General features: G+C 45.3%; 1 protein-coding gene and 1 pseudogene across 1 annotated transcript in view; one reads left to right on the top strand and one right to left on the bottom strand.

The window, feature by feature from the left end:
- Positions 1-16,011, bottom strand: part of LOC137537150 (zinc finger protein 208-like) — a 486,444-nt pseudogene that overhangs the window by 227,735 nt on the left and 242,698 nt on the right.
- LOC137535848 (uncharacterized) overlaps positions 1-16,011 on the top strand; it is a 147,150-nt gene that overhangs the window by 108,083 nt on the left and 23,056 nt on the right. The window contains exons 16-19 of the mRNA XM_068257732.1: positions 8,221-8,273; positions 10,638-10,692; positions 12,259-12,378; positions 12,505-12,639. Coding sequence (XP_068113833.1) covers positions 8,221-8,273; positions 10,638-10,692; positions 12,259-12,378; positions 12,505-12,639 — 363 coding nt within the window. The remainder of the gene's footprint in view (positions 1-8,220; positions 8,274-10,637; positions 10,693-12,258; positions 12,379-12,504; positions 12,640-16,011) is intronic.

The following is a 16,011-nucleotide window of genomic DNA, read 5'->3' as shown; positions in this document are numbered from 1 at the left end:
CCTTAGAAGAGGGAGAGCTATGGGCATAGTGGGGAAGGGCGGACGTTTCCCTCCCCCTTCCCTCACCTTCGGGGGCTCTACCTCCCTCGCTCGCTCTCCCCTCCGGAGTCCGGAACGAAATGTGCAGCGGCTGGGCAGCGGGCGGAACTTACCTCGTCTCGCTCCTGCGCCGGAAGTTCTGGTGCCGCACTCTGGTCTGGACCAGACCAGAGTAACGGCTAATCCATCCGGCGCCTGCGACGAGACAAGGTAAGTTCCGCCCGCTGCCCAGCCGCTGCACATTTCGTTCCGGACTCCGGAGGGGAGAGCGAGCGAGGGAGGTAGAGCCCCCTAAGGTGAGGGAAGGGGGGGGGGGAGACGTCCGCCCTTCCCCACTATGCCCATAGCTCTCCCTCTTCTCTGCGCTGCTCCCCTCCTGCTGGCCGCATGCGCACGCGGCCAGGGGGGGGCAGCGGGCGGCCATGAAGACAGGCTAAATAACAAACCAATGTGTCCAATCCTGGGTACATCCGTGCACACACAGGCCACCGCACCCACGGATGGCATGCATCCGCACAGAGACACCCACTTAAATATCACACTATAATTAACTATGTCTATACCATCCAAAACACATCCTGATGGAAACAATCAAAAAACTCTGCATGTCCTAGTGCTCTCAGTGAAAAACTGTCAATCTGTGTAACTGGAAGGCGGCATCAGCTTACCAGGATAGTGTCACGGCGGGACACTTTTCTTCTGTGTATGTGGTCTGATCCTACAGAGAGCGACTTCTAATCCTACCTCTGATCCTACAGAGAGACTTCTTATCCTACCTCTGATCCTACAGAGAGCGACTTCTTATCCTACCTCTGATCCTACAGAGAAAGACTTCTTATTCTACCTCTGATCCTACAGAGACTTCTTATCCTACCTCTGATCCTACAGAGATCGACTTCGTCTCCACCCACTTTAGCTGCCGAACTTTAAAAATACCGGAGGGGAGAGCTAGGAAGGAGAGCCCCTAGGTGAGGGAAGGGGGGGGGGAGACGTCCGCCCTTCCCCACTATGCCCATAGCTCTCCCTCTTCTCTGCGCTGCTCCCCTCCTGCTGGGGCACACCTGGCTACCTATTCTGGGGACATATACACCTGTCTACATATACTGGGCACATATACACCTGCCTACATATACTGGCCACATATACACCTGCCTACATATACTGGGGACATATACACCTGCCTACATATACTGGGGACATATACCCCTGCCTACATATACTGGGACATATACCCCTGCCTAAATATACTGGGACATATACCCCTGGCTACATATACTGGGGACATATACCCCTGGCTACATATACTGGGGACATATACCCCTGGCTACATATACTGGGGACATATACCCCTGGCTACATATACTGGGGACATATACACCTGCCTACATATACTGGGGACATATACACCTGCCTACATATACTGGGACATATACCCCTGCCTACATATACTGGGACATATACCCCTGCCTACATATACTTTGGACATATACCCCCTGGCTACATATACTGGGGACATATACCCCCTGGCTACATATATTGGGGACATATACCCCCTGGCTACATATACTGGGGACATATACCCCTGGCTACATATACTGTGGACATATACCCCTGGCTACATATACTGGGACATATACACCTGCCTACATATACTGGGACATATACACCTGCCTACATATACTGGAGACATATACACCTGCCTACATATACTGGGCACATATCCCCCTGACTACATATACTTGGCACATATACCCTTGAATACATATACTGGGCACTTATACCCTTGACTACATATACTGGGCACATATACCCCTGGCTACATATACTGGGCACATATACCCCTGACTACATATACTGGGGTCATCTATACCTCTGTCTACATATACTGGGGAAATATACCCCTGGCTACATATACTGGACACATATACCCCTGGCTACATATACTGGGCACATATACCCCTGACTACATCTACTGGGCACATATACCCCTGCCTACATATACTGGGCACATATACCCCTGCCTACATATACTGGGGACATCTCTACCACCGGCCACCTATTCTGGGGACATCTATACCACTGGCCACCTATTCTGGGGACACCTATAGACCTGGGGCTACCTATTTTTGGGGAACCACTGCTGTCAGATTGAGTGTATTTTGGGGAACTGCTGCAAGGTGAGAGGTGTCTACCATGTTAAGAGGGCATTCTGCCTTTTTATGTGAAATGCTGTCTATTTATGTGCCTCATGACTGCTGAATTTGTCTTGTTGGGGGCCTTATGGTTACTGAATTTGTCTTGTTGGGGGCCTCATGATTTGTTGGGGGCCTCAAGATCGCTGAATTTGTCTTGTTGGGAGCCTCATGATTGCTGAATTTGTCTTGTTGGGGGCCTCATGATTGCTGAATTTGTCTTGTTGGGGGTCACATGATTGGTAACTGCGAGACTATGGAAAAAGATGAATCATGATCATATGAGACAATAACATTAAGCCTACTTTTTAAGCTTTTTAAAACAGAAAATGAAACTGGGAGGTTCTAAAAAAAAATGAATACATTTTTCAGGAGTCGGATGGATGAAATTGTTTATCTTCACAGTTTATTTTCAACTTGAATTTTCCATAATGTTCATGTATGAGTTAAAACGTTTGTACCGTATTTAGTTTAAATTGCTGTTGGCACTTTGTGATAGTAAAGTGACTTTGCAGTTTGGGCACTCAACCTCCAAAAGGTTCGCCACCACTGTCCTAATCTAATGTCCCACCATTGCTAAGTTCATGTAAACATGTCTCCACCCACGACCACACCCACATTCTGGTTCATGACCACACCCATTTTTCGGCATGCCATACCCCATCTTTTGGCGCGCTGTGCGCGCCACACAACGCCACCCCAAATGTTCACCGCAGCGCTACACGCGCCGCCCCGCTTATTCCTCCCCCCTTTTTGCCCCCCCCCCTGGAAGATTTTCAGCGGATGCCCATGTCTGTCTTTTGCATTTTGTATTTTGTATACTGTTCTACATGTGTGTTTAACTTTATTGGGATACATGGGACTTTTGCACAGCTGTCATTTTGCACATTAACTATTTGTACATATATGTGCACACATATATTTTTAATTTATATAGCGCCAACATATTCCACAGCGCTTTACAAAGCAAAATAAGACAACAAGGGGAACATAGATACAACTAACAAATGTACAGCAGAGTTCCAAGCAGCACAAATATTGTTACAAAAACAGTAAACATTAGGAGGATGACCCGGCCCTTGCGAGCTTACAATCTAATGAGATAATGGGATATAGTGCAGAGAAGAAGCTGATGACCATTGACTGACTACCCAAGGGGAATTTCCTAATGCTTCTATTGCTGTCTGTGATTCAACAGCTATTACATTCGGTGAGCGCATTGTATATTCATTAAGTGTGCTTCACTGAGGGTGGGTTTCAGTGCAGCTTTGTCACTGTGATAAGGTGAAGGTGCAACAGACTCTAAGAAATACTACACTATATTGCTGTTTTTTTTTGTTTTATTTCCCTTATATATGTCTCATCTGAGGGCATATGTCTGCAGAGCAACGTGGATAATCCATATTGAAGCACTTGTGGAACTTTCCATGTGAACAGTCATTTGGAATTCCGTATAGAGCGCTTGCACCTATATTAACAATTATTCTAGAAAAATGGATCTACCTTAAAAAAAAAAAAAACACCCAGTTTATTATCTTCAGTGTATGACTTTATCCAAGAAGCCTTACCATAGGCTTACCCCTCCCTGGTGCAGTAGGTGGGAATCAGACCTGGGTTTTTGCCTGGAGGGAGATAAATGGAATAAAATCTTCCACAATAACTGGAAATATCCAAACCAAAAACTACAGTTATTGCAGTATAAAACTGTGGCCAGATGCCATCTCACTCCAGTTAGGATGGCCAAATTCTCACAAGAAAAGAATGAAACATGAGGTGTGATCAAGTGAAAGGTAATGAGCTCCACATGTGGTGGAGATGCCCAGTCATTCAAACATTTTGGTCAGAAATGGGGTGTTTTTGAAAGTCTAATACTAGCTTTCAGCCTCTCATTGGGCGGAGCGATCTTTGGTCTATCCAATGACAAAGGGGACAAACAGTCTAAACATTTGGAAGAAGTTGTCACCCTAGTAACATGCAGTATTATAATATTATCAACATCAGAGGCATACCTGAGGCCACTAAACCCCCAGACATCATGGCAATGACAGAGGCAATATTCAAATTCTTGGTCCCCCACCTGAACACAAAATTGAGCTTGACTGAGCACACAGAGCCCTCGGCCCACCTAGCACTGACCCTGCATGACCTTGTGATATTAAATGAGATGCTTCCATATGCAACGTGTTTTGCAGGTCATAATCCCGCTTCATTATGCAAATAATGGAGTGAACTGGGGAAAATGTCAGAGAACACATGACTCAGGACCCACAAAATCAATATCTTAGCAATGGCATTTTGAGGATTAAAAAATAATGAAAAATGGACACATTCAAATATATCTATATGTGGGTATACAGGTTATTAGAGGGTGCACTTTATATATAAAAAAAACAAGTGGGTATCATACATATAAAGAAAGGGCATATGCATCAGGTGGGAAGGCGTTATATAAAAAAATATCTATGGAAAGAAACTTTTATCAACCTCTTTACTACAACACCATTTCCTTTGAAGAGAGATGTTCGTGTATATCATACCATAGTGAAAATGGCAGTGCTGTAACAGAAATACCATGTCCAAAATAAGTACAAGTTACATGATGGTCTGCCTTATCAATCAAGTGTGCAGCAGGGAGTAAGAAGGATCGGGAGAACCTGTATATTAATAAAATGATAGCACTTACCAAACAGGGTCTGAACAGCAGCCAAGCTCCTTGTGCCTTTAGCTACTGCCGGGCCGCATATATAGGAACTGCAATAAATATATATAGGAACTGCAATAAATTGTGATATTATCTGCAGAGTTCACTTCTATGAAGAAAAAGAGGCTCTCATGGTAGCACCTGGACAGCAGACAGGGGCGGAGAAATAAGGGTTGCAGAGGTTGCGACCACATCGGGGCCCTTGGACCAGAGGGGCCCCGAAGGGCCCTCCCTCAACTGCAGTATTAGCTGTGTATTGGTCCTGTGCTCATAATAATCACTTCTATAGATAATTTGAATAGTGGTAATCATTATCAAACTGTTCCCCATCCCCTTCTTGCACCTCTGACACTGTAGTTGCCATTGGCAGGTTTTGTTTTGCGCCGTTCTAACGTTTGTGGAATTATCTCCGTGGTCAGCGCATAACATGTGCGCCGACACTGCGGAAACACTCCACAAGCGTTTAGATAAGGGAACCCAGCTTTGGTGCAAATGCACCTGTAGAGAGGAATTCCAACCGGCAGATGGAGCTGTGGAGTGCAGAGGAATAAACCCTCTGCACAGCCACAGATGTCAGATGGAGATTGTACGAAGTTAAGCAATACAGGGCAAGATAGCCTCTCTCGAGAGAGTGAGCACAGAGACAGAATGTATGCATGTCCACTAATCTAGTCACCACCCGGCGACGGTTGACATACAACAGCGAAGACCAAAGTGAGAAAGCAATCGCAAAAATGGCGATTGCTAATAGAGACACAAGACTGAGTAAAAACAGATCATAGAGTGAATAAAGACAAAACCAATTAACAAACTGCAATCCAACACGAAGGAACTGACAGGGCTAGCTAAACGCGGTCACCACACGTTAAGTGCAATAGCGACAAAGCGCGTTCAAGGCACGGTCGCCACACGTTAAGCGCAACAGCGACAAAGCGTACCAACCCTAGCTAACTATTGAACACAGAAAATGACGACAGACAAATAACGCGAATGCTTGCTAATCGGTTGCCTCACCCCAGACAAGAGCAAGTGTTCGTGCTAGACAAGACACACAAAAGGAGTAACCAGTAGCAACCGCAGCTAAGGTTATACTCCAAGAGTCAAACAAGAAAGATCCACCGCCTCTACCGCTAGGGCGAATGCGATCCAAACAAGCAAAGCGATTCACTATCAGCCGCCATTGGAGAAAGTGCAATCGCAACAGATAAGACCAGACAGAACCAGGCCATAGAGATAATTAACAATCTGACTGCACTAGAAGGAATGTTAGTGCACTCCCAAGGATAACTACTCTAAAACAATATTAGCAAACAGTCAGCAGAGGGGCTGAAACTCAAGGTAAGTCCAGCAGAACCAAACCTTTATGACCAGCAGGGAATTCTGGGAGGAAATGGCATTTATACTGCAAGCCTTCAAAAGAGGCAGAGCTATCAATAACCAGATGAGTGAATGCAAATCCCTCCCCAGAACAGCAAGTCTGAAACTTGCAGAGTGAAAACAGGTCTCCTTTCCAGGGACCTGCAGCATGCAGACCTGAAAAATGGTCAAAAAGCTGACTGCCTGTGCAGACAGCAGAGCAGATCATTACAGCCGTATCAATTGTTATTCATAGAATGCTTGGGGGGCCCCATTGTAAAACTTGCATCGGGGCCCACAGCTCCTTAGCTATGCCACTGACAGCAGAGGGACATTGACTTCGATGGGACGGAGATTTAGATCCTGACCGATCTCTCTAAGCTGAGCCTACAACTAAAAAGAGCTACACGACCTCTGCTAGAGTCTTTAAAGGGAGAGTGATATGGAGGCTGACATCTTTTAAATAATGCACATTGCCTGGCTGTCCTCCTGTCCTGATCCTCCGCCTCTAATATATTAAGCCATAGACCCTGAACAAGCATGCAGCAGATCATGTGTCTATAACAAATCTGACGAGATTAGCTCCTTGCTTGTTTCAGCTGTGAGTTCATATTAGCTGTTTCATATAAAGTAATTCTACTGTATATGAAACCGCTAATATGAGCTCACAGCCATTTAATCAGCATCTGTTATGAGCATGGGTTCCACCCTGGACCATTTTTGCCTTTGTGAAGCTGGATTCGGTTGAACAAAAATAAGCCATTCAGGAAGTGTAATCCTAGCAAGGTCAAAGGTTGATTGCACATTTGGCAGATCACATGGGGAGCGGAATACCACCGATTGACCTTTATGGTGCTTAGAGAGGGATAATGGGTAACCCCATCAATATGGGTTATTCTTTTCTTTGAAAATGAACCCGAGGTGAGAATGATATGGAAGAAGATGCCATATGTGTTTCCTTTTATACATGACCAGTTTTCTGGCTGGCAGCTCTGTTGATATTTCTGGTCAGTAGTGTCTAAATCACACACCTGAAACAAAATAAAGGGCTTGATTCACAAAGCGGTGCTAACCTAGTTAGCACGCCTAAAGACTTTTGGCCGTGATAATAAGCATTGCACTAAGTAGGTTAGCACCGCTTTGAGGGAAAAACTCGCGCACAAAACATTGCATAGGGTTTAATGGCATTGTGCGCGTAAAACTTTATGCACGTAAAATTTTATGCGCAAAACTTTGCGCGCGAGTTTATTTTATCACGCCTAAACTGAGTTTAGGCGTGATAATGGGCTTTTCACCAGCGTACTAACAGTAAGCACGGCTTTGTGAATCAAGCCCAAAGTATACTGTAGTACTGGGTCCTAATTCAGTCAATATATGGGAGTGATTTTTTCTTTTCAATGCTTCAGCAAGCGAGAACAGACAAAGTTTAGTCACTTGACCACTGAGAGGTTTTTCCTTTATGACCCAGAGCAATATTCACATTTCAGCACTCCTCCCTTTCATTCCTCTATAACTTCGCTACTTATCACAACAAAATTATCTATACCTTGTTTTTTTTTGCCACCAATTAGGCTTTCTTTGGGTAGTACATTTTGCTAAGAATTCTTTTATGCTAAATGCATTATAACGGAAATAATAGGAAAAAAGTGGGAAAAAAAAAAGCATTTGCACGTGCGTGCGGGAACAAGCGCTGCGGCAGTCGCAGTGAGATACGTATATCTACGCCCCTGGAACTAAGGTGAAGTCTCCAGGGGTGTAGATATACCATAGCATATACATTAACTGGTTAAGCTAGATCAAAATACATGGTGCTGAATATGTAGGGATTTGCATGCCATGATCATGCAACAGCTTGCACAGGAAGCATAGTTTTCACTAGTTAATGCAGATGCAGGAATGATAGTGTGCTCCTCTGTCCACATCTCTGTGCAGCCTGAATTATACGGTAGTGTTGCAGCCATGCACAAGCAAGTCACAGATAACGGGTAATCCCCTCAGTAATCAGACAGCAGCTCACGCAGGAAGCTTAGGTCTCAGCGGCTGGTGCTATTGAGGAAATCCACGCAGGCCCAGATTAGTGTGCAGATAGCGAGCATGTTACAAGTGACTGCCAGCCCCGCCCACTGTCGACAGCTCGTGGCATGGGCCTCCAACTGAGGTATGATGCTTGTGCCCGCCCATTTTGCACTATAGACACCTACAGAATACCCCAGGAGCCAAATAAACAGGTTTTCTATGACAGAAGTTGTATTACATCAGGGTTCACTATTCCAGACATTACTCCCATATACATGTGGCTTGGCCAGGACCTGGACATTTAGTTCACTATACCAGCAGATTTACTATATCAGACTTTACTATAATGAAACTATACAGTAAATGTGTTACATTCACGTTGTTAAGGGACCACCTGTGAGAAGTCCTGAATGTGAGAGGTGGTGACCACCAAGCCAGGGGACAAGAGGGCCTCCTGGGAGGAACATAGGTTACGGATGGACAGGTATCTGGAAGCTAATGAGGAAATGTATGGAGGTGGCACTGGCAGCTTGTGTAGAGCTTTACATGATGGCATGAGGGGTTTAAACTGGATCCTTTGGATGGTAGGTGGCCAGTGGAGAGATTGGCAGAGACGAGCTGGGAGGAGAAGGGAATGAGACAGGCAGCAGAGTTCAGAAGGGACTGGAGAGGTGCCAGAGTAAGGTGTTACAGTAGTCAAGACAGGATATGATAAGAGAATATACGAGCATTTTGATTGCCCCAGTGAAAGGAAGGGACAAATTCTGGACATTTTTATGCAAGTAGCAGGAGGATGTTAATGTGTTAATATGTGGTGTAAATAAGAGTTCAGAGTGCAGAATTGCCTGGCATACAGCGGTTTGTTAAAGACCCGTCAGTGCTATTGGTGGTGTGATCACAGTCAATCCATCACCACTGTTTCCATATAATATCAATCTCCATCCATGAGAGGTGGATCACCAACAGCTACCAGCCTCCCTGCACTGATGTCACAGACAGATGCCAATTCTTGCTGCTCCAGCCATGCACTGATTACACTTGTATCAGCCATGGTTTCTTTCATGAAGAACTGGACCATCACTGCTGAACCTTCACCTCCCTCTGCCCCCTTCCGCCCAATGTTTCCTTAGGGATAATATATGATGCAAAGTGCGATTGGTGGCACTGTAGTATGGCAGCCTCGGCTTTTGGACATACATTATCCAACCCCCACTGTTCCAGGACCTGTATGAGCCAAAACCAATTCCGAGTACAACCTGCCTTTGTACTTGGTGAAATAAGTTATTCTGATTCAGTTACCCCAGATACTGGCTGCCAACACAACCACCACAATCTCAGGTGCTGCTGCATTGGTAGAATGTTTCCGCTGTTAGTGTCACATGTTTGGGGGGCATTCATGTCATCCCCATCAAGCTGCCATCTATATGTCTCTCATGCACAATACATGGAAGTGTAATAATCTGTTATTACTCAGCAGTGCATTACACAGAGCTCTGTTATTATGGTGTAATGATGACAATTCATGCTGTGTGACATTTCTCTGCTAGTTAGTGTAAGAAGTTTTTCTGCCGTTCATGTTGTCACAAGGCAACAGAGCCGGGCCGAGGCAGAGGCGAGAGAGGCTCCAGCCTCAGGGCGCAGTGTAGGAGAGGGCGCACAACACACTCAGCTATCATTCCTCTATTGTGTTTGAAGCAGAGAGAAATAATAAAAGGGGATACATGGCAGTGACTGCAAGCCAGATAACTAGAGATTAAGGGGTTGGGGGCCCTGGGGCACCTCTTACTGTGAATGTGTGACAGATAGGGGAGGGGCACACTTTAGTATCTCAGCCTTGGATGCTGAAAGACCTTGTCATGGCAATACCTAGCACTACCACAAGACAAGCTAGCATCACATGTATGCTTCATGGACATTATTTACAAGGAGTGTGTATGTTCTCTCCGTGTTTCCTCCGGGGAATCCAGTTTCCTCATAGTCCCTCATCCCATAAACACACACAGGTAGGTCATTAGTTCTCAACGCCTCTCCAAAAAATAAAAAAGGGCCACAAAGACTACAATAAGAGCATAAGTGGACATCCCAGTCCAGACAATTTCTTCAGTAATTCTGCCTCTTTCTTCCAATTTGCTACACTTCCTGTAACTATAGAGCCACATCTGTATGGTAGCTTTACATCTTCAGCAACGGTCTGGGGCTAATAATAATAATAATAATAATAATAATAATAATAAGTAATGATAGATTGCTGAGTGAAGCGAATACCACACACAAAGGCTGCAGTTAGCTTATCCATCACAAGATGGCAATCTCACAGACCGGAAGTGATGTAGAACAGCAGGAACAGACGTTGCAGGATGTTGTGAAAAGAGGAAATTGATGGAAGAGGTAATTGTGTGATTCTTGATAAATGTATCCCTCTTAGACATAGCACAGGTTGTAAGATAGATTGCAGTAACAGACATAGGTATAGGCGAGTGGTGGGTTACTCGTGTGTGGTGCGGTTTTTATGAGGATTTTGCTTGGTGGAGATTCATGTGTAATGGTTTATTATCCTCTTCTGCACACATCTCATTATTTATAGGATTTAATGTTCTGTACTGGTGCTGCCCTTTGCTTTTGAGGTGCACCCCACCCCAGTAATGCAATTTTTTCCCCAGTATAGCCATGTCTCCCCCAGTATAGCCATGTCTCCCCCAGTATAGCGATGTCCTCCCTGTGTCCTCCAGCATTGCCATTATTCTCCAGTATGTAGTGTCCCCTTACCCCAGTAATACCATTTCTTTCCCAGCATAGCCATGTCTCCCAGCATTGCCACTATCCTCCAGTATGTAGTGTCCTCCACCACAGTAATGCCATTTCCCGAGTATAGCGATGTCCTCCATGTGTCCCCCAGCATTGCCATTATCCTCCAGTATGTAGTGTCCCCCACCCCAGTAATGCCATTTCTTCCCCAGTATAGCGATGTCCTCCCTGTGTCCCCCAGCATTGCCATTATCCTCCAGTATGTAGTGTCCCCCACCCCAGTAATGCCATTTCTTCCCCAGTATAGCGATGTCCTCCCTGTGTCCCCCAGCATTGCCATTATCCTCCAGTATGTAGTGTCCCCCACCCCAGTAATGCCATTTCTTCCCCAGTATAGCGATGTCCTCCCTGTGTCCCCCAGCATTGCCATTATCCTCCAGTATGTAGTGTCCCCCACCACAGTAATGCCATTTCTTCCCCAGTATAACGATGTCCTCCCTGTGTCCCCCAGCATTGCCATTATCCTCCAGTATGTAGTGTCCCCCACCCCAGTAATGCCATTTCTTCCCCAGTATAGCGATGTCCTCCCTGTGTCCCCCAGCATTGCCATTATCCTCCAGTATGTAGTGTCCCCCACCACAGTAATGCCATTTCTTTCCCAGTATAGCCATTTCTCCCAGCATTGCCATTATCTGCCAGTATGTAATGTCCCCCCCCCCCCAGTAATGCCATTTCTTTCCCAGTATAGCCACGCCCACACGCCAGTATTGCTTCCTTCCCACACCTCCATGCAGAGTAGTAACAGGAGGCATTTACATTGGTTTATAGTTGGCTTTCACATTGTGTTCCAGTCCTCTGCTCCTATTAGCCTCAGTCTCTGCCTCTCCTCATATCCTCATCCATCTACCATTACCAGCACTGCTGTAACATCACAGGAATGGTAACAGTGGAAGGTGGATGTGAGGAGAGAAGGCCAGCTGGAGAGGAGGCAGAGGGAGGACAGGACTGCAGCATACTGTGTGTATAGGGCACAGGTAGCTATATACCAACGTATTATGCTTTCCTGTAATACTCTGCATGGCCCTACCACCCACAAGTGACATCGATGGGAAGTGCTGGGAAGAGGAGGGATCATGTATGGGTCGTTTCACCGCTGACAACTGTACAACCTAGATTAACCTATCCCTATTATTTATTATGTATCAAAAGGCAGCAGCATCCTGTACAGATCACATGATTACATCACTGAGGATGGATGAGGACCAGAGTCACATGACTGAGAGGATATTCAACCTCACCCTGGAGATCATCTATCTGCTGACTGGAGAGGTGAGGAGGATTCTGGGAGGTCACACAACATCACTATTATCTCTATTAATAAAACACGCATATTACCACAGAGGTGAGGAGGATTCTGGGAGGTCATGTAACATTAATGTTGGTCTTCCAATACAGAGCTATTCTCCAGTGAAGTCTGGTGATCATGTGACCATCATGGTGCCCGCACCTCACTCCCTTATATCTGAGGGACACAACAAGCAAAATATACTAGATATCACCAGGAAGATGATGGAGCTGCTGACAGGAGAGGTGAGCGGTGCTGGGAATTATGGGACATTATCCAGAAATAACAAGGGGTGTGTCTGGGCGGTGAATGTATTTTTTTAAACATTAAAAATTGTATTGAACATACAAATAGTAATAACAATACACCAATCGCCAGGATATATCTACAAATACAGACAATATAACCATGCAAGGAATTGTGAAGCTATATTGACACCACTGTGCTAATGCCAGCTAGCTTATCAACCTAGCCAACAAACGGCTTGGATCAAGTACCTGTCATTAATCTCTTGTTGAGGGGAAAGCGATGAGAACCTGGGTCTATAAACATAACTTATGTTTACAAGTATACTGAAGGTAGCACACTAACAGCATGAAAAACAACACTAAACCATTACAGTATAATCTTGTTATAGTACACTCCAAGGGACCAGGAAAACTGGTTTACTATATCAGAAGTTTACGATATCAGAAATTGTCCTAGAAATGGCCCAGCATGCCTTGGTATATTCTCTGCTGCAAAGGACCAATTTTGTCCTCCCATTTGAGGTGCAGTACAAGCCCGTGCACATCTGGTGGACTACAAGGTTAAGTATACCTTAGGGCTGCATAGCCAGGCTGGCCAAATTGCTGGTACAGTATCCAGAGCTCCTTAAAAATTGCAGCCATCACTGAATAGAAGCAACCACTCACTTCCTGTAAGTAGCTCCAATACCTCCGTGGGTGGGACTTGCAGCCCGTGTCCTGCAAAACTCTCTATTCACACGTGAGCCAATCGTGAAGCCTCTCTTCAAAATGACAATGCAGTTGTCCTTTAAGCGTGATTTGGATAGGAACAATAATAGATCTAGGATTAATAAGCGGGGGCCTATGAGAAAGGACCTGAGAGATCGATTAGCTCTAAATCTTTCTATTTGTGACCAATGCTTATAATACTCATCATCCGCCCATCAATAGCATAAAGTGTTCGAGGATATAGAATAATACACTTCCAAGTCAGGTACTCCCATCCCTCCATCTTTTTACAGGTAGTAAGGACTGTAAAAGCTACCCTTGGTCTCTTACCCATCCATAAAAATTGGGATAAAATTCGCCTAGGTTCAGTAAAGAAAGATTGTTTCACTTGGCAAGGAATTGTCCTAAAGCAATATAAGATTTTTGGTAATGTGAATATTTTAAAAAACATTAAGCCGACCTGCCCACGACACTTCATGCTTGGCTAGAGATGCAGTTTCCTTTTTAAAGCTGAGAGTAAGGGGACCTAATTAGTTTTATAGAGAACAGAAGGGGAACTAGGGACTTGTATGCCCAGATATGTTATGGTTTTTTTTTGCTCAGGGAAATGGGAAATTCGTTTTGATCCTTTCTTTCCTCTGCTGTGGTATGCGAATCCCTAACAATAAAGATTTTGTTTGGTTCACCTTATAGTAAGAAACTTCTGTGAAGGCCTGCAAGGCTAGGGAGACCTGTTCAAAGGATCCTATCGGGTCAACTAGTGATAAAATCACATCATCAGCAAATAGTCCAATGTTATGATTCGTGGAACCGACAACAACACTTCGTATCTTATCATTTGTTCTAATGGATTTTGCAAATGTTTCCTTTATTAAATAATAAATAAGGGGAGATAGGGAGATAGGCACCCTTGATGGGTGCCATTTGAAATTTGGAAGGTTTTAGAAATAAACCCTGCCGCGCTCATCTTTACAGCAGGACATGTATACAATGCCATAATTAAGGATATCTCCCTCAAAACCAAATTTAAAGGAAACCTTAACTGAGAGGGATATGGATGTTTCCTTTTAAACAATACCAGTTGCCTGTCAGCCTTGCTGATCTCTTTGGCTGCAGTAGTGGCTGAATCACTCTCCTGAAACAAGCATGCAGCTAATCCAGTCTGACGTCAGTCAGAGCACCTGATCTGCATGCTTGTTCAGGGGCTGTGGCTATAAGTATCAGAGACACAGGATCAGCAGGAGATCAGGCAACTGGTATTATTTAAAAAGGAAATATCCATATCCTCCTCAGTTAAGGTTCATTTTAAGTAAGCTCTCCTATGGGCAACAACACTACACCTTTGTTAACCCTCCTGGCGGTTTGCTAAAAAATCGCCAGGGGGCAGCAAATCTTTTTTTTTAAATTTTTTTTTTGTTTTTTCATGTAGCGAGACAAAGTCTCGCTACATGATAGCCGCTGCTCAGCGGCATCCCCCCAGCCCCTCCGATCGCCTCCGGCGATCGGCGATCAGAAGATCCTGTTCAAAGAACGGGATCTCCTGGAGGGCTTCCCCCGTCGCCATGGCGACGGGGCGGGACGTCGTGACGTCAAAGGGGATTCCGATCCACCCCATAGAGCTGCCTGGCACTGATTGGCCAGGCAGCGCACGGGGTCTGGGGGGGGGGGCGGCTGCGGCGCGGCGGATCGGCGGGTAGCGGCGGCGATCGGGCACTGCACGCAGCTAGCAAAGTGCTAGCTGCGTGCATCAAAAAAAAAATTATGCAAATCGGCCCAGCGGGGCCTGAGCGGTGCCTTCTGGCGGCATAGCCCGAGCTCAGCTCGGGCTTACCGCCAGGAAGGTTAAGCACCATATCACATAAAGTGTGATAACTTGACACTCATCACAGCAACAGCACAGGAGATAGAACTGCTTAAGCCTCATCTACACGCGTAGATGACACTCCGATGTGTATTATCAATCGAGCCGAATGATGCGGCTCAATTGATAAGATCCAACAGGTCAGATCTCGCCACCGCCGATTCCCTGCTCGTTCGCCACGAGGGGACAAAGGCAGGGAATCGAGCGGAAGATAAGCGGGGACGAGCGGGGGATCGAATCCGACGGGCGAGCGGGGACACGGCGGGTACGTGTGGGGATGCGGAAGAGGCGATCCGGCGGCTAATCGAGCCGCTGGATCGCCTCGTTTAGACGAGGCTTTAGACGCCGTCAAAGTTTACAGAGTTTATTTGGTAAACAGATATACAGATGGGTTCAGCAATCTTATCTCCATTACATGTTACCTCAGCAAAGCAATCGGTCTGTCTTAAAGGAATACTATCAATACCCAAGTGTTATAAAATGACAATGTACAAATAATGTCTAAGTAGCTGTGTAAACATTTTCCTATTTTTCATGTTAAATATCAGAGGCAAAAGCTTTAATTAACTGTGCGTAGGGTTTAGCTCTATTGGGACAAATCATTCGCATAGGGGTGTCTGTTTCAATGCACAGCCAGTGTTGTTTTTTGCATATCAGACTACAGAGTATTTTTCCCTGAAAGCCCAAAAAAATATATGAAAAGCTGTGCTGTCACAGACAATTAAAACAAGTTACATTTCCTCTGCTCTCTTGCAGACAGCTCAGAAACATGCAGCTTCTTCTGAGAGCTCTCTGACACA

The sequence above is a fragment of the Hyperolius riggenbachi genome, chromosome 10 (genome assembly GCF_040937935.1).
Source record: "Hyperolius riggenbachi isolate aHypRig1 chromosome 10, aHypRig1.pri, whole genome shotgun sequence".
NCBI lineage: Eukaryota > Metazoa > Chordata > Amphibia > Anura > Hyperoliidae > Hyperolius > Hyperolius riggenbachi.
Note: the sequence above shows the minus strand (reverse complement) of the source record. Positions and strands in the feature narration are given on the sequence as shown.